Genomic DNA, 19,887 nt, shown 5'->3' on the forward strand with positions numbered 1-19,887 from the left:
AGGCTGAGCATGATGAAATATTTTTAGGCTCTCTTTTCTTCTATTAGCATTTAAGAGACACTGGAGCACCTTTTTCTTAGACAGTGAATTATATTTTTCTTAAGGACTAGAGGCAAAACATTAGAAAAAAGAGTTCTCGTATTGCAAACTCCTTCTGCCAGCTAGCTTAAGGATAACCCCTTCTGGGAGAACAAACATTACTTCTGAAGTTGACAGAATTGCTGCCCATGGCACCAGGATCACCTGGGGAGCTTGATGCATTCCTGATGCAGGGGCTGCAGCCTAGAATCTCGGGGGGTGGGATCCAAGCATCAGTATTTCTGAAGCTCTTCAGGGGGTTCCAACTGGCAGTCGAGCAATGTAAGAAATACTGCATTTTAAATTTCTGTCAATTGTTTCTGTAAGTTAATTTTTATTCTGAGTCCTCACCACACCGGGTTTGTCGTTCTTAGGACTCTACCCCTCTATCTGCCTCAGTCTCTCCAAGGTTCACGTTAAGGTTCCGGCGTTTGCAGGATTAGCCAGAACTAGTTAGCATGACCACCCAGACATCAGGGAAGCAAGACACATACTGCAGCCCTGAATTCAGGGACGTCCTCAGATCAGGCTGTAATAGAACAGTCTGAAAGTAAAAGACTTTTATGCCAGAAAATCCTGCACCCTGCAATCATTGTGCACTGTGCAGCCCCTACGTGGCTCAGATGAGAAGGTGGCCTCATGCAAGGCAGCTCCACCTTTCCGTATATAAGGCTGAGGCTGGAGAGAACCCATTATCTTCCAAAAAGGTATGAGGTGTCTCCCACTAACTCAGACATGATTACGCAACTGTGCAATCTGCTGGTGAGGCTCTGAGGCCATCAAGCTATACATTTTGTGCTAAGCTCTCCATTATGCTATGCCTCCTGTGCTATTTTCTGCATCCTTTAAGCAATCATGGTGTGATTTACCCAAGAGGTAAATGTGTCTGGTCTTACCATCAATTGGTGCCCATTACTGCCCTCTGTCAGTACAATGAAGGTGCAAGCCTCTTGGAAAGCCACTGGATCAAGTCAAAAGAGAAGACAAATCCTGCCCTTCTCTTGCATGCAGCAGGTGCTCAGTAAGTGCTGGATGAACCAAAGACTCTACCCTGAAGGCCCTCAGGCTCTAACAAAAGAAAGGCATCAAGAGGGCTTGGACAAGGCACTCTGGAAACCAGGCACAGAAATCCACTCGCATACATTCAGGTAAAAGGCAGACAAATAGAAGGATAAAGGCAAATCTCATGGAAACAAAGTACAGAAGGTACAGCTGAGCCCACAAGCAGGTCAACAAGCAGTTGCTCTGTCTCTCCCTCCCCCTTTGGGACCCCATGACTTCATGCCACTGTTTGTGCTTCATTTCTTCTTGCTCTGCATATCCTGGTCCTTTGCTCCATTAGCACGTGGCCCATTCTGTCACCTAGTAAGAGCAGCTTCTGCTTATTTCTGGGAGAAACGTTAACGTTAACGGCTCAACTTGGGGGAAGCGGGGAGCTAACATCATCTGGCTGGTATAACACTCTTATCTGGGGCTGCTGAAAGGACTAGAATCACTACTACAAATGATAAACACAAGCTCTGCCAGGTGATGTGATATCCTCAAGAAATTAAAATTCACACATAAATATCAGTTGTGACACCTTTATTTCAGAATGACAGCAGGATTGAATTTCACAGGTATACAACTAATTTATAGTTCTAGATCACAGTAACACTGAATCAAAAACACTTTATCCTGCACAGAAACTTGGCACAGAAATGTTCACTTGTAATCTACTTACATTTCACATTATAAAACTGGACATATAAAAACACTAACACAGCTGGAGAGACAACAGCTTACAGATCTAAGTAAATCATTTGTAGCAATATCTCAGTTATCTTGAGGTCACAGATCAGACAACTGCAGTCAAGGATGAGGAAGTAAGTTAGAGGAAGTAGCAGAGCCACTAAAATAATGTCACCAAGTCAATGCAGCAACGTTCATCCATTTCACTGCTAAAAAAAAGCCTCTCAAAGACTCACTCAGCTCCTGTTTACTGTTACTTGACATATAGTATGCAATTAAAGCAATTCCCAACTCCATACAGTAAAGGAGAGCAAAGTTCCTAAAGACAGGCAGAGTTAAGGAAGAGAGAAACGACAGGGAACAGTGACGGAAAAGAAGAAACTATGAAAACCATGGCAAAACTCAGAGCAGAGCCATTCAGTGGAGGGGCTTTAACAAACCTAAATAGGACCTGAAATAATTCAAAACGTAAATGATGACTCAAATGATTTCATTATGTTCAGTAGATTCTGCTTGCAAAAGCAGGGAAATGTATACTAAATTAGGAGGAGGCTCAAGAGGGAGGCAATACAGGGATATATGTATAAATATAGCTGATGCATTTTGTTGTACAGCAGAAACTAACACAACATTGTAAAGCATTTATACTCCAATGAAGATGTGGGAAAAAAAGAGTTCCGCGTAAATGGCAGAAATAGAGCAAAAAAGATGTGAGACTTAAAAGAATAACCTTGAGTCAGCTATACCATGCATCCACGATGTCTGATAAATGGGATGTTACTACACAGGTACTGCTTATAAAATACACAAAGCAATTTATATCAAAAGAATATAGCACCTTTTTTATCCCCACGATTGAAACCATAAAAGCCCGTTCATGGTAAAAGCACCTCAACCACGTAGGGATAGCGTCAGTCAGCTTCTCTGTGCAAGGGAACTTTATATTGTGTCCTGAGTGATCAGCTGTATTGATCAGTAGGCCCAACTGACTATAAACCCTTCTTAAATAATAGAAGACACAGAGGCCACAAACACCTCCCCTAAATCACTGTTTCTCAAAATCTGGTCTGCGAAACAGCACAACCAAGACTCCTGGTGAACTTGTTTTAAAATGCAGATCCCCGAGTCCCAAATGAAATTCCATGAATTAGAATCTCTGGGGGAGGCCCTGGGAACCTGCAGTTGAGCCCACCTACCCAAGGATTTCTGGTACAAGTAGAAGCCTGGGAATCACTGTAATACATCCGCACCTTCCGTGTGTAGGTTCAGCAACCCAGTCAGGAGGATACTGGTCAGGTCTGTGAATTAACCCTTCCCACACTTGTTCCTAATGTACCCAGTAAGGCTATACTCCCGGTTTTGACATTTTATAGATAATCAAATCACATGTGGACTTCTAAATGTTTTATCACAGGAAGAAGATTCTGACACATAATAAAAAAGTTTAACAAGCCCTAACTGATTTTAAAAGGAGCATACGATGTCTAAGCCATATATGTGAAACCTGAAGTAATGGATGCCCACGGTGGGTGGGGGGGGGGGAACTGAGGATAAGTGTCTGATGCAAGTTCAGAGGATTGCTTGGGAATGGGGAGGAAAATACATGTAAAAGCAGTCTTGGAGGAGAGACAGAAAGCAGCTTACAACCAGAATAGGGAAACGCAAATCTCTTAAAAGTTGGCTGAGATGTTTAAGCTGGTCCTTAACACTCTTGAAGCAAAGGCTGGAAACTACTGGCAAACATGTTTTGTTTGGCCGGCACAATGTCTTAAACAATCCTGAATTCGTTGCCAACACATAAAAATTGGGTGATTTCTTTCTTTTTTTTAATACTATCTTTTCCTGGAAAATTGGAAACTGGAAGAACTAGAAAAACCAGCCACTTGGCAACACTGTGCTGGAGCCAGGCAGCAGCTGCCCACCTTTCACCACAGCCATGTACTCCTGGGGTCTCCCCAGTGGCCACCAGCCTGCTGCACACATCAGATCACCTGCCAGACCGCTGCAGGCATTTGCACTGGCCATGCCAGCTTCAAGGAATTAAGGCAAAAAATCAGCCTCTCTGTGCTTCACTCTAACAATAATTCTTACTACAAAGATACTTTCCTACCTCGGAGATGTGAAGAAAGGAATCAGATGATATCTGCAAATCACCCAGAACTGTAGTGTTCGCTGGCCATTGGAATCACCTAGGGAGCTTTAAAAAATACTGCTGATTGGGTTCCACCCCCAGAGCTTCTGACTTATTGGTCCGAGACGTAAGGTAGGCAGCAGGAGTGCAGAAAGCTCCCAGGTGGTACTAATGGACAGTCAAGGTTGAGAACTCCTGCTTTCACAGAATGCAAGTTGTTGAGTATGAAGGGTTACATTTATTCTTTTTTTTTTTTGGCTGTTCCAGGAGACTTGCAGGATCTCAGTTCCCCGCCCAGAGATTGAACCCAGACCCTGGCAGTGAAAGCTTGGAGTCCTAACCATCAGGCCACCAGGGAACTCCCAGAATTACATTTATTCTAACATCAACCTCCAAGTACAGATTTCTCACCTCTCACCTCTGTGATAATTCACATCACCTTTTATGTGTGTAAATGCACTCTTATTCCTAAAGCCTACCAACTGCCATTTACAAACTGGAAAAAGGTCAAAGTGTGTTCTGGTTTCTACCATTCATTTTCCCTCCAACACAACTGAAGAATGAAACACTAAGGAAATGAAGGGAAATTATCCTAAGACACAAAACTCAGGCAGAACAAACAGCTCAAATGCAATAAGAGGAGCTCAGTGGCAGGCTTGTATTAAAATTTAAAAAAAAGAAATTTAAAAAAACAATTGCTTTGAAATTCATCAATTCACTAAATGGAAAATTTTTCAAATATTAAAAAAATATAATTTCCCCAGGACTTTCCAGTAATAGCCCAACTTGTTTTATCTTAAGACAATGAATTGCAAATTATTGCCCCTCTTCAAGCTTTCTTTTAGGTAGTGTGCATTTACATTTTGGCTTCGGATCATGGGGAATGCAAACTACCATCACCTAATTTTCAAACAATACCACTACATTACCTTACGTTAGAAAAGTATATTTCCAAAATGGTTTCATGTACTAATAATAGCTTCTATTTACTTCTGTGTACCAAGTAGCATGCTAGGCACTTTATCACATGATCTCCAATTGTTCCAACAGCCTCATAAGGTTAACTCTATAGTCCCATTTTACAAACCTAAAAAATGAATCTAGGAAAGATCTTTAAGAAAGATTTTAAATTACATACATAATCACCGAGCTGCTGCGTGGTCCTGCTCAGATTCAAACCGGAGTGCGTCTGACTCCCAAACCTGTGCTTTTCATACCAAACAACCTTGTTTAATCATCACAAGTAGAAAGAGCTGTGCCCAATTATCCCCATTTGCCCAATGAAAAACAGAGAGGTCACGTAATCTGCTCCACATGCCAGAATGAGTTAGAAGGAGCCAAGATGATAGCCTGTCTCCCCACTCCCCAGGTTCTTTTAAGGACCAATCACAGTTCATGTGTTATATTATAAAAGCTAGCTGATGGCAGTTATGTAGTACTGATGGGTAGAAATCAAATGCTCCTGATTTCTGAGAATCTTCAACATTACTGTGAATATGGCTTAACTTCAACACAGGTATGGTATATTCCTGTCTGTTCCAGGCCACCTAAGAATCAGGTATCAGGTTTAAGTCCTTTATTCGCCCCAGAATCCTCTCATGAATCCTATGAGCAACGATGTAGAGAACGAACAGGCAAAAGCAGCATTTTCCATGCCTCTGGCCCATCCTTGGCTGCCCCAACACTGCCACCAGGCAACCAGCAGGACATCCTGAAGAAGGGCAGACATCACCTTCTATGGGATTTTTCCTTTATTTGTAAAATCGTAGAGATTATGCCATAAGAATCAGCCAGAAGGTCTCAGCTCCACGAGAGCCTCTATGTGAGGTCGGCTCCCAGGGGGAGTGTATCATGTCAAATCCCGGCAGAAAGGTTTCCTCTTCTGTAAGCTGCCAACACCTGTATTTCGAAAACTGTGTCTTTGGGTGTGTTGTGTCCGAGAAAAGATTCTCGAGCAAAAGTAGACACAACACAGCTTCCCTGCAAGAGAAAGCAAACAGGCTTTATCACCTAATAAACATGTCTCAACAATCAATACTTATTTGCCCTCTTTTCTGAAGCAACTCTTAAGAGTCACTTGAATTCTATCACTACGGATAATTCTTGAAGAAATTGCATTTCCGCCTCCTAATGATCTTCAAACAAAGCAAGCACCTCATTTTATTAATAAGCTACCAACTGCCCAGAGGAGCTGGTTCAAAGGGCAGTTAAGACATAGCTAAAATTGAGGTCTTAATCATTCCGATGTGAAAGAACTCTACTGTATTTTCAAACCTCACCAAGCCCGGTCTCCCAACTGCCAGCAGCAAGAATAAACAGATGTCAGGGCTATTTGTTTTCTTCAAAAATGACAGGAAATCAAAAATCTATCAGATGGATGTGTCAGCAGCAACACCCCAAGCCCACTGATTAGTGAGATTTATGCACCTCCATTTGTCCGTTTGGCTCAGGACAAAATCACTTTCTAAGCTTTTTAACTATCAAACGCCCACTTAGATCTACAGGCCAGAGAGATCTAGGGAGCATCTTTAGTGTGAGGTACCCTACCCAATGTGGTCACGTTCTACGTGACTTTAAATTATGCAAACTTGAAATGTGGTAGAATAGAAAAATATTAAATAATGTCTCCTTAGGCACACTTGTGCAGACCCCATGGAATGTTTTTTTAAAACATTAAGAACTGCAAAATCCCAAAGCTCAAAATTTGAGTACACTGTATACGGCACCTACACTATTGCCACATCCCAGCGCTATCTTATCTGCTAAACAAAATGCCTATATTCCTACCCCATTCATGCACATGCATTGGAACTTTATGAAGCAGTTTTAAGGATCACTATTGCTGGTATCTTAACTTCCTTGTTGTGATCATTTTAGTGCTTTTTTATGCCTTAAAATAATACCATCCAAGTGGTTATGTTGGCGCTAATGCAGAAAAAATAAACTCTTGCACTATTAACTTTGGAATAGAGGTAAGATGTGATCAAATGCTACATTAAAAAAAAGGCCAAACCACCACCACGAGGCCACCTGATGTTAATTTAGGCAAACTGTAATCCCAGGGAGAGACAACTTTTTTTTTAAAGGACCAGATAGTAAATATTTTAGGCTTTGCAGGCTGTAAGATCTCTGTCACAGTTCTTCACTTTTCTGTTGTAGCTGGAACATAGCCAGGAACATAGCTGTTTTCTAATAAAACTTTATTTACAAATGGAGGCCACAGGCCAGATTTGGCCCCCAGGTTACAGTTGGCTGACCTCTGCTCTACAGCTATGGAGCTAATCCCCCCCACAGCCTTTTCTTTTAATGTAGCATTTTACTGCTCATAAAAGGTAGTTCCCCTATCTACAAACATTCTCCCACTTCCAGTAGATATAATTTTGAGAAAATAAAAAGTTCCATTAAAACAGGTGTATTTCAAACTTGCCAAACTTTGTAAAATCAGTCAAGAAAATGAGCTAAAAGTAATAAGCTGGCAACAGCACTGCAGCAACAGCAATGCCTCAAAATGTTCCATATCATGTTTTTTTGTGATGCTTACATAACTGTACATATGTGTCAAAACTTACCAAATCCTACATTGAAATTAGTCGTTTTAACTGTGCACAGATGATACCTAAATGAAGCTGATTTTGAAAAAAGCTTAAAGTCTCATCAACAGCCCCTAATTTGCAGTAATTGTAGATCCAAGTGGTAAGAGTATACACCTCTTACTTCATATTTGCTCCTGAGAAAACTGGTCATAAATTATGACAGTTCCAACTATGTAAATCCTTCGGGAACTGCGTTGCATTAAATGCATTAAATGCACCTGTCCTGCACTAAACTCGTAGTTATCCGGACCTCAACTATTTCACTTCAGCGAGGAGGAGTTGGTTGCTTTTTAGAAACAATACAGGGACTTCCCTGGTGGCACAGTGGTTAAGAATCCACCTGCCAATGCACGGGACACAGGTTTGATACCTGGTCTGGGAAGATCCCACGTGCCGTGGAGCAACTAAGCCCATGTGCCACAACTACTGAGCCTATGTGCCTCTACTATGGAAGTCCGTGCACCTAGAGCCCGTGCTCCACAACAAGAGAAGTGACAGCAATGAGAAGCCTGGCACTGCAACCGAAGTAGAGCCCACTCGCCCCAACTAGAGGAGGCCCGTGCGCAGCAACCCAACACAGCCAGAAATAAATAAAATACAATAAATTCAAAAAAAAAGGAAATACAAAGCCCTGAGTTCATGACTTAGCTCTCCACCACAGTAAAAGCAAAACAAAAAAACAAAAACATGGGTCATTTAAGACAGGAGGTAATACTTGTTTAGTTTCCTCTTTCCCATTAGCAACACTAAATCACAAACACAAGTTGATAATTTCAAATACGAGTTGTTGTTGAATCTCAACTCTTTTCTTTTCAGTCATCTTTGCTCCACTGTGGAGCCTGTCAACATTCAAGCAGGGGGAAGAAAAGAAGAAAAAAAAAAAAGAAAAAAGGGCAAACAAGCAGAAGCTGAGATGCTAAAATCAGGGAAAGGCCCCACAAAGAAAATCATTCCTCCTCTGATTAATCTAAAGTCGATGGAATACGTGACAACAGTTTCAAAACCCCAGCTATTAGCTTTTGCGGGGCTTGCATTTCATCTGTCTCAAACTCAGAGATGAGAACTTATTTAAAGCAATCGTTCTCAAAGTGTGGTCCATGGATCAGCCTCACCAATATCACCTGGGAACTGGCTAGAAGCACAAATTCTCAGGCTCCCCTCCCTGCAGACCTAATGAATCAGAAATTCTGACAGTGGGACTCACCAAGCTGTGTTTACCGAATTCTCCAGATGATTCTGATACTCACTAAAGTTTCCAAATAACTAATTTAAAGTCTGAAAACCAATGTACACTTGTAAGTGGAGTTTCCTCGTCCTCTCTTTTAACTTGGAGCTGACTTTAGATCCCACCCTGCAGGATAAGATGGGCTCTGTGCTCAAGTGCACAAGTACTAGTGGTGCTTGGTGAGCCTCACAGGAGGCCAGCCTGGAAAAACAGGGGGATATGGCCAAGTTCTTCTCCACAGCTTTTCCACATACAGAGATGTGGGAGCACGCCACATTTAGATTCCATGCCAACATTTTTGATGGAGCACCTGCCATTTTCCGGGCTTGCGCTAAATGAAATTATCTTGCTTAGCCGTTCCAATAATAAATAAATGTATTAGTATGTGTTATGTATACAGAGGCTTGATATTAATCAGAATGGAGTCAAACCTGCAAACAAGCAGAAACCTTTATAATTCTCCAATTCTCATTCACAGGCCTGGCCAGCATGCTTTGAATGCTGAGGTTCTCGTACACAAATATTCCTTTTGCTTCCTCTTTGGTTAACTGTTCTCAAACTTTATTGTATATCAAAATTAGAGACCAAGTTGCTTACACAAAACCATGTATACTCTAGTTTTAAGCCAACATAAGGAAATTTGAGGTAATTCTGAACTACCCACAACAATGTGTGCTCTACTCAAAGGTTTTACCTTCTCTCAGACATTAAAAATCAAAGTCCAATAAATCTTGTAAGATGCAAATCCACTATACAAATTTATTTTAGGCTTTGAGTCTCTCAGATAATTTTGTTCTGTGCTTTCCACCATGAAGACCATTGTCCCTGAGGCAGACAATAAAAACTTAAGGAATAAAAAAAGGAAGTAATTCCAAAATCCCCCTGCTTATCTGTTAACCCTACATCACTTGCCCTAAAAGTGCCATGTGCTACAGCACAAGTGCTATATTCTTCATCCTGTGCCCATGGCAGACATTGTTAATCAATCATAACACTCTTACCCAGAGCTGGAGAGTTATTCTCAAGGCCTTGGAATCCTTCTCAATAGCATTTCAGGGAGCACCCTGCCCCCAAATCGGGAGGAGTATTCATGACTGGTAAAATGTCTGTATTTCACTGGCCAATCAACATGCCCCTTTCTTGTTTTCTTTTAAACAGTTGAAGCAGTTTAAATCTGCTCCAAATACAATTTTAAACCCCTCCTTTCACTGTTCTCAGGACAATGAAATTAAGCTTCAGTTAATTCTGAACTGCAGTCTCTACAAACCTATGCCACCTTGAGGGTGCTAATCATGGTGGATTGTGTTAAACAGTTTAAACAATTTGAGTGCGGTTGTAACCCAGAACGTAGTACAAAACTGCTTTGAAAATCAAAGAACCAAGTAAATAAAGGTACAGAACGGATAACAAAAACCTGTGAGGCAGTATCCCATGCATATAACTGGGAAACATACAGCATGAATAGCCCAGGGAGGCTGATGCATAATACTCAGGCTTATAAGCATGAAGACATGGCTTGAGTAAATAATTCTGATTTTGCTTTTGGTACTCACTGATGATTCTTTATTCAGCTAAGGGGGCACCACACTGTTCCTTTAACAGCATCTCCATTATTCTAATTCCCTATGGAGAGAAGAAAGAAAAATCAAAATGCCACATTTCACGGACAAGCACTTTTACATTTATCACAACCTTTCCCTTCAAGGAATCCAAGCCATGGCCACATATTCTTTTCAGAAAAGGCTCGTAGTCATACTTTACATTTTTATAATATTCTACTCAGCAATTTCACATACTTTATCCTCACATGTGCTCAGAACTACTCAGGGAAGCAGGCAGAGCAGAACTGTGCCTCTTCCATTTTAAATATAAGAAAGCCATCCAAGTGATGTTAAGAACTTCCTGAAAGTGGCCCAGTTACTAAGTGGCACTGCTAGAGCTGGAATAATCATGGTAATAGTTAATACTACAATAGTGACATTAAAAATCACAGATCACCATGACAAGTATAATGATAATGAAAAAGTTTGAAATTACTAAAATGTGACACAGAGACACAAAGTGAGCAGACAATGTTGGAAAAATAATGCCAAAAGACTTGCTTGATGCAGGGTAGCCACAAACCTTGAGCTTGTAAAAAGTGCAATATCTGCAAAGTGTGCTAAAGCAAAGCATGATAAAACGAGGTATGCCTGTGTTCACTGAACACTTACAAATGTGCTAGACTCACTGCTAAGGTCTGTATGTGCATTATCTGAGGTAGTGGGTGCAAGGTGCACCACGGAGATACCCCCAGGACTCAGGCACTCCTCCCCCTTCTGCCAGCACCATAGGCTGGCACGCAGCTACCCTCAGCCAAAGGGAGATGCATTCCCTGAGGTCATGCCCCTCTGCAGGGGTGGCCCACATCTCATGGCTGGTGGGTATAGCGTAGAAAGACCCAGCCCCCGCCCATAATTCGGGACAACTCTGAAGGGCATCCCATCGCCACAGTTCCCCACGGGATCAGCTGGGACCTACATCACAACTGCATCGCTGTTCAACGTCGCCTTCTACCTAATCCTGCTTGCCTCGCTCCCTTACAAGAGTTGTTTCCGAGAGCCCTCTCCAGTGACCCTCCGCATAAAAATGTCCATCTGAGTCTGTGTCCGAGAGCCGACTAGGACACCTTGTGTAATACACACAAAATCTATGAACAAGTACTATTCTTACCCCCGTTTTACTGATGAGAAAAACAGAAATTCAAAGAGAGTTAAGTAATTTTCCCAACGTTATACAGCTATTAAGTAATAAAGCCAGGGAAGGAACAGACACTGAATTCTGGTTTCAAGGGCACCCCTTAACCTTGCAAGGCTCACTCCATGACTGTATGCATCAAGCTGTTTGTACGCATCAAGCTGACTGCCCACCCACCCCGGCCGGTCAAATTCTACCCTGGAAAAAAGAGGAAAGCAGATACTCCCTCTTTCCTCCTTCAAGGACAAGTCCTGTACCAGAGGCTGAACCTTCAGACGGAAAGGCAGGATTGTGATATAATTATGAACTGGGGTGTTAAGGAACTCAAAGCTGGATTGTGGGGAATGGGACACGATGCTCTCAGGGACAGGAGTGTGGATGAGAGGGAATAATAAAGATCAATGCTAACTTAAATTGCAGGTCCCCAGGACCCGCACAGGAAGGCTTTGATTTCATAGGACTCAAGTAGGCCCCAGAGGGCTGTACCTTTAACAAGTACCAGCTGCTTGCTCCACATGGTCAGGCAGGGCTGGGAGACACTGAGTGGGCCTACAAGAGAAAGGCAGGGACTTCTTACCTGGGGTTTGTTCTGAGCCACAGGAGGGGGATGCACCTCGAGAAGACAATAAAATATATTGAGTCCTAAAGTACACTGAACAAAATCTAACGTTTCCTTGAGGTTTCCGAAGGTCCTTCAGATTCTAGCTGGCTATCACCACAAATACTGCCACTAGCTTGAGAGGAGGAAGTATTAATTAAAGGATCTTGGCAAGGCCAAGGAGCACGGACTGTGGGGTGAGCCACAACAGTAGACTGTAGGACCAGGAGCCCTGTTGTCAGAGTCAAGAGACCTGGGTTCTGGTCACAGCCCTGCCAATTATTGTGCTGGGTACCTTAGGCTAATCACTTTTACAAAGTTGCAACTTAGACCAGAGAGCCAAGGGGACTGGGAGGTTGACTGGATAGTGCAGGTGCACACCAGAATTACTAGGGGAACCCACAAAAGCAAATACAGATTCCCAAGCCCTCCCCACACCCATTCAATCAGAACTTCGAGGACTGGGGCATGGAATCTGCAAATATTCCTCATGTGGTTCTGAAGCACAACTAGTTCATATACTAGAATTTGTAAAAAGCAGCTTGATACCACCTCTGCAAGCCTGGGAATTGAGGAAATAATTGTCCTTAATCATTTGTGAAGATCCAGTAATATACCCTTGTACTCTTAGAGCTACTCACCTTTTTAAGAACTAGGGGGAAAAGGAGGGGTTGGGGGATGAAACAACCAGTGGAATGAAATTTAACTTAATGCTTAACCTAAGATCTGAATTGTGCTCACTTCTGCTCTCTCTCACTCAACAACAGAACAGTTAACCAATATTTATTGTGTACCTGCTATGTGCACTGGAGATGAAGTGGTGAACAAACCTAAGTCCCTGCCTCCATGGAACTTACAGACTAATAGATTTCATTCCCCTTGTCTCAACTTCTTTTGTTTGTTTCAACAAACCCCTGGGCAATAATTAAATGCCTTCCTTCTATTTTCAGGAAGAATAAAAATAGCCATGGTAATTCCTTTGCAAGCTTCTTTTGGCAGAGCGGGCCCATAAGTCTAGTCGGAATGTCTTTAAAACCAGAAAAGCTGACTCCTTCCTTAGGAAGTGAGCACAGGTGAGCTCTCCCCATCTGTCTAAATTAAGAACGCCACCATTTACTGAGCTGAGCGCTAACTGACACAAGTGAAGACGCTGGGGTTTGCCTTGGGAATTGAAAGACATTATTTATTGAATCAATTATGCTCACACTGTGACAGTTGATTTTCTTTCCCTTTTTTCCCCCTCTCTCATACCACTTTAGTCTTTTTAAGCAGAACAGTTAGAAATAGAAGGTGGAGAACAGGGGCAAACAGAGAGAGACCTATAAATGAATTAAAAACACAAAACCTACCAGGGAGGCCAAGCCATTATTTAGTCCGTCTCTTTGGTAAGGAAGGACCAAATCAAAACCCAATGGATAGAGTCCTTTCGAATAGTTTCAATGCTTAAAATTCAACCCCCAAGAGATCAGGCTTAAAGGGGCTAAATTTACACCACTTATCACACAGTGATGCCTGAAATGCAGAACAAACATTATATGGATCCACCTTTATAGATAGAGCTTAACTTAAAAGCTTTTTGGACTGACAAACCATAAACCAGCTTGATTTGATTATGTCCTTCCCCTCTGAGAATTTTTTCTCCCTGTTACCAGGCCATCTTTCTGTATTTGCCAATGTACAGACAAGGGAGACCTCCCAGGCTCATTTCCCTAATACCAGGGCTGTGCTGGTCAGACACGTTCCCACAGAGGGGTCCCAGAGTCACGTCTTTCAGATTCAAAACACTTCACCAATTCCCCACTCTAGAAGTGTCTGAAAAATAGCTGATTATTACAGAAAACGAAAAGCTTGCCTGAAGAGAAGGCAGAATAAGTTGGAACTAAATGTGGCTAGATCCAGACGCTACCTTTATTTTGTTATCAAACTGATGCTTCCTTAAGAAGCTCTGATTTACCTATGAGTCCCCGAAGAGGGCTGCATGAAGGGAGGACCTGCAGAAGCTGCTAGAAGATGAATGGTTTGAATAAGACCCAAGCCTGGTTATGAGTGTGACATACAGAGTGAGGGGAAGGTCCAAGCAGAGGAGAAGAGGGTAATATTAGATGTTATAAAAATTAAAAAGTTCTTGGGGAGTTCCCTGGCCATCCAGTGGTTGGGACTCTGTGCTTCCACTGCCAGGCGCCTGGGTTTGATCCCAGGTTGGGGAACTAAGATCCCACAAGCTGTGTGGCACAGCCAAAAAAAAAAAAATTACAAAGTTCTAAAGCAGTTCTCAAAAGACACATATATAGGGAGCTCTTAACAAAAGAGAATTGCTCAGTTAGTTATCACAATGATAAAAGGTTGGCCATAATTAGATGAAGAACAACTGTTTGCATACTGAGTGTTTACCAGAAGCTAGGTACTGTGATAACCAGATTAGGCACTGGAAGACCTCTCCTCCCGCCACAGAAAACAAGCTTTCTTTTGGATCATGGCTTTGGAATAAGTACCGGAAACAGTATCCGTGCCCACTGTGTGTAAAAGACTGCACTGCTGCTGTGAGGAATGAGATGAATATAAGACATGATGCTTCTACTCAGGAGGGCATCATCGGTCTCTTGGGAGGAATTAGAAGAATGCAAAATAACTGAAAAACAACACAGCCTCTGAGAAACATTATCACACTTGGAAAAAAAAAAAAAGGTCAATGGAAGAAGGGAAGTAGAGACTGATCTTGCGTAAACGGAGGACCTGCAGAAGCTGCTAGAAGGTGAATGGTTTGTATAAGACCCAAGCCTGGTTATGAGTGTGACATACAAGAGTGAGGGGAAGGGCCAAGCAGAGGGATTAACAAAACGCACGGGGGTGGGAACATCAGTCCATGTGCAGTTAAGCGGACTGGATGCAGCAGGAGACGAGACTATTACACTTCCAATGTTTCCACTCCCCTGCAAACTCCCCACCTGCTCACACATACTCTTCCTCCCACCTTAGTTCTGCTCTTTCCTGGAAGAGACAACAGCACATAAAACATCTCACAAATAGCCCTGTAATTAGGCAACAACACTCTTAAAAGGTTTTAGGGTTGAGTCCAAGCTAGCTGTGAAACCTTGGGCACTTTAAATTCTCCAACCTTCAACTGCCTCATCTTTGAATGGAGATAATATAGTAACTTGGGTTTGCGCTAAGAATTTGTCAAAATAATGTCGGATCTGGTTACCACAGTACCTAGCCTCTGGTAGACACTCAGTAAATGGCTGTTCATCTAAATCTCTTTCATGATCATCTAATCCCACTAGAATTCAAATCCCATAAGGCTAGAGGCCTTGTCTGTCTTGTTCAAGATGTAACCCCTAGGAAAACAATGCCCAGTACACAGAAGGCATCCAGTAAATGTGTACTGAATGAACGAATGAATCTATCAATCAACCCATCAATCATCGGCTTACAAGTCTACCACACTAGATGGTAAGGTGCTCAGAAACAGGGAACAAAAGTTACTTACGTTTGAATCCTTATTGTCTGGTGCAGAATCTGGCACAAAATACATGCTCAATGTTGATGAATCATAAGACGGAATAACTGATACTTTTGAATGCCAGGCTGATGAGTGTGAATTTTGGAATTATAGTGCGATCTGCCCAGTAGTTGGCATCCTAGAAAGTGTGGTGAAAGGTCAGGATAACAGGGGCTGCCATAGGAAACAAACAAACAAAAAAAACCAAACAAGGAAAGAATAAAGAATGAAAGACAAAAGGAAGGGAATGCTGTGGAAAGAACTGACAGCAAAGCAGGGACTTAAAATGAGTCCTGAAGAAGCCTGATTAGCCGAGAGGAGTTAGAAAGTGACATAATCTCAGATGCTGAAGTGTGCATTATAAAACCACTCACCTTTTGATAAAAAGGTACCCATTGAGTTTACTTTAAAAATATCACTTCCCTTTTGATTCTAAACTTTTTTTGTTAAGTTGGTTTATAAAAAACTTTCTCGGAATCTTTTCATTTCCGTTATGTAGAACCATAACAGTATGAATAAATGGTAGAAAAAAGAAAATGTCGCTTCCCTGCTTCAACCCTTCAACAGTGTTCCACTGCTCTTAAAACCTAAGGCTCTGTCTGATCTGCCTCTAACCCACTTCAACCGCAGGGAGGGAGGAAGGGAGGAATCCTCATTCAGTTTTCTCATCAAAAGATAAGAGAACACTGCTCAATGCTTCTCCAGGAAAGGATTCTTTGCCACAATAAAGTATCTTTTAATCTGATGCTGTCCAATTCTTTTATATTTAGGAGTTCTCATCTATAAAACCAGGATAACACCAAACAACAGGAGTTCAAATGTACTGGCACACACTGTGTGCCAGGAACTGTGCTGAGTACTTCATCTGCACTGGCTTATTTTACCCTCCTGTCTGCCTTAGAGAGTATTTTCTTCTTTTGGATGAGACCCAAGGCTCAGAGAAATTAAGCATCTGGACCAAAATCACATAATAACCAAGAGGTAGAGCCTTGACTTGACCCAAGGCAATCTGGATTAAGAGTCCAGGATCCAGGATCTTACAACACTGGGGGCTGTAGGGTTTTAATGAGATTCCATGTGTGAAGACACCTAGTATGATGCTGGGTACACAGCAAGGGCTTTCCTTCCCTTCCCTATTGATTATGTTCAAAAAGCCTGATACATAAAGCAGGTATTTCAGCCCTATGCCCAAACTAAATGGCATGATTCTTAATATACAAATCAATATTTAATTGCACCCACAAATTATTTTAAATATAATGCTTTTCAAGTAGGAATATCCTAACAGACTGTATGACTTCAATATAATTTTCCCACAGGGGCTAATAAACTATTGAGTGAGATTCACTTTTATTTTGATAAGTAACTCAAAATCTTTAAATGTAACTGCAGAACATTAAACTGATACAGTAATTTAGATGTCTTTGCTTCACATTATAAAGCTTCCTCTCTCCTTAAGGAGAACATTTAATCTCACAGTTTGTAAAGGAAAAGAATATATTCCAAAATAATAAAATCTAAAAATTGGAAGGCACATTATATTATCTAGTCCAGATAGGAAACTCTCAGCAAAGAAATGGAAGTGGACCATCCAGTTTAAGGAGTTGTCCTGGGATCAAATATCACAATGGAAGATGACAAAGCCATTTCCATATTGCCAATTTGCAAATAAACCCTGATCTGACATGAACCTTTTGTTGGCTAAAAGGCATTTAGTCACTGGTCTCCCACCCTCCAGTGTGACTCAATAAGTCTATTTCCATTTTTCGTTTTTTTAAATGTGACGTATATAATTTCAGTTTTTCTGACTTAGACTTCATGCAAAATATGGCTTGTTCATGTGTATCTGTTGGGTATAATTATCAGTAATTTTTTTAAACATCAAAGCCAGGGCTTCCCTGGTGGCGCAGTGGTTGAGAGTCCGCCTGCCGATGCAGGGGACACGGGTTCGTGCCCCGGTCTGGGAGGATCCCACATGCCGCGGAGCGGCTGGGCCCGTGAGCCATGGCTGTTGAGCCTGCGCGTCCAGAGCCTGCGCGTCCGGAGCCTGTGCTCCGCAACGGGAGAGGCCACAACAGTGAGAGGCCCACATACCGCAAAAAAAAATAAAATAAAAAAAAATAAAATAAAAATAAACATCAAAGCCAGCCTCCCATGCAGTGCCACATCCACCCATGACATTTCTGACAATTGTGATCTTGCTTAGAAACCTCCATGGATGGGATGCTTTATACTCCTTATTCCCTCTGTCTCAGGCCTAATTGTAAGACAATCTTCCTCACATTGAAGCAGCACTGGCTCGGTGCCTGGCACCAAAGGGTCCTAGTACCAAGTCTTGTACCAACTCTTATACTACCAAACTAAAAAACAACAAGGTTCCTATCAATTCCCTTTATTAGCCATTTTTTTCACTATTCATCAGATTTAAGCTCAGTCATAATTTCCCCTTGTTTCTTCCCTATTCTGAGAGAGAAAATGGTTAGCAGCATGCTGGTACATTTAATCAATGAATTGTCTCTAACAGAGTAAGTAAATCCAACTGATGCCTAGACAATAAACAAATCCAATGGGTGCCCAGATAATTCTCTTTTTATCTTAAGTTCGTATATACCCTATCAGAGAGGGGACGGAGATTTAAAATCAGGTTGGGTTGACTCCAAAACAGCCTCATTATAACCGCTAAACATTTGTCTATCATGTCATAATGAAAAAATTAAGTTTTTGCCTATAATTTCCTTGCATTTTTCTTTTTAAATAATAGTAACAACTGGGACTTCCCTGGTGGTCCAGTGGGTAAGACTCCTCTCTCCCAATGCAGGGGGCCTGGGTTGGGTCCCTAGGCAGGGAACTAGATCCCACAAGCCGCAACTAAGACCCGGCACAGCCAAATAAATAAATAAATAAATATTTTTCAAAACAGTAACAACTGATCATTTACTGTATGCCAAGTCGGCTCCTAAGCATTTTATGTATGCAACTCATTCACTCCTCACAAGTACTCTCTGAAATAGGTTCCTGTATTATCCTCATTTTACAGATGACAACAGTGAGACTCAGAAAATTAAACGGCTTGCCCAAGGTCACATAGCTGGTCAGTACAGGGTACGCTGCTTTCAGAGAGCGCAAGAGCAAAAGAACATAAATGGCTCTGCTGCAAATATAATTTAACACATTTATGTGCAGGTAATACCTACTCAAAAACATTTTATATAAAATGTTTTTTTTTAATTCTGCTTAAAAATGGAATAAGTCTTTTTGGGGGGAGTGCAGCAATTTTTTAAATTATGAAATATTTCAAACATATCAAGAAGTGCAAAGAGTAGAAAAACTAGTGGGCTTTAACAAACATCAATGTCTTTAAAAGTAACAAAAGCTACATCCTCATCAAAGGCCAGTGATCAAGAAAATTTTTAATTATAGCCTTTAAATTCTTCTTAAACTGGGTATCAACAACTCAACTCTCCAAAACCCACCATTTTCCTTTACCAAGGAAATTCAGAAAAAAATAGTTTAGCCAGAATCTAAGAAAGAAACCTAGACAAAGAATAAGGGGTCAAATCCCAGGCAGCAAACGGCATTCTGAGGATATTGAAAGTGACAAGAAACATCACTCCAACAAACCTGGGCTCATGAAATACAAGGCTTCTTTTCTCCTTAACAGGCAGACACCCCAGCGTCCTCCCCATCATCTGCTTGGGGCTCTACCTGGTGCCCCTAGTCCCACAGAGTGTGGGCACACCAAGGGGTCCTTCAGCAAGAGATGAAGTTCTACCATAGAGTGGGGATACAGAATAAGAAATGACCACTGACAGAAGGGGTGAGAATGACCAAGAGGAACAGCTGGACACCTCAGAGAGCTCAAGGGGCATTAATTAGCATGCTCCAGGGCTTAAGCACACAACTGAAGTTTAACTATTAGATGTACCTTCAAAAAATTAAATTAGCTTTGCAATTCAAGTTGCTCTGTCCAGAATTCTGTATTAATTCCTGGCCTTGTTGGTCAAACTAACAGCCTTAATTTTGCACCAAGAGCCTAGCTGAATCCAAGCCCGATCCTACAACAGATTTGATCCACCAAAGATCTGTGACTAAAACACTCTTAGTCCACACAAGCTGCGGATACAGCCCCTATTTTTCTCCTATTTCAATGCAGCCCAGCCAGAGCTGTTTCAGTTTTCAATTCTGTGTCTGCCTTAGGTTTACATGAGGTACGTGAAGATTTATGGTAGCCACAAATTCCTATTTTCTCATTGTCTCTGAATTTAGCACAACAGAGTACAAGAACGGGCTCAGAAA

At 41.7% G+C, this 19,887-nt stretch overlaps 1 protein-coding gene across 3 annotated transcripts in view; it reads right to left on the reverse strand.

Moving 5' to 3' along the window:
- Positions 1–1,658: 1,658 nt before the first annotated feature.
- Positions 1,659–19,887, reverse strand: part of PRELID2 (PRELI domain containing 2) — an 86,588-nt gene continuing 68,359 nt past the window's right edge. For all 3 annotated transcript variants that reach the window (XM_081230511.1, XM_081230513.1, XM_081230512.1), the window contains exons 6-7: positions 10,312–10,381; positions 1,659–5,920 (exon numbers count right to left, since the gene is read on the reverse strand). In XM_081230511.1, the coding sequence (XP_081086637.1) occupies positions 10,322–10,381 (60 nt within the window). In that variant the 3' untranslated portion in view covers positions 1,659–5,920; positions 10,312–10,321. The remainder of the gene's footprint in view (positions 5,921–10,311; positions 10,382–19,887) is intronic.

Source organism: Mesoplodon bidens (assembly GCF_964165515.1).
Source record: "Mesoplodon bidens genome assembly, chromosome: 4".
NCBI lineage: Eukaryota > Metazoa > Chordata > Mammalia > Artiodactyla > Ziphiidae > Mesoplodon > Mesoplodon bidens.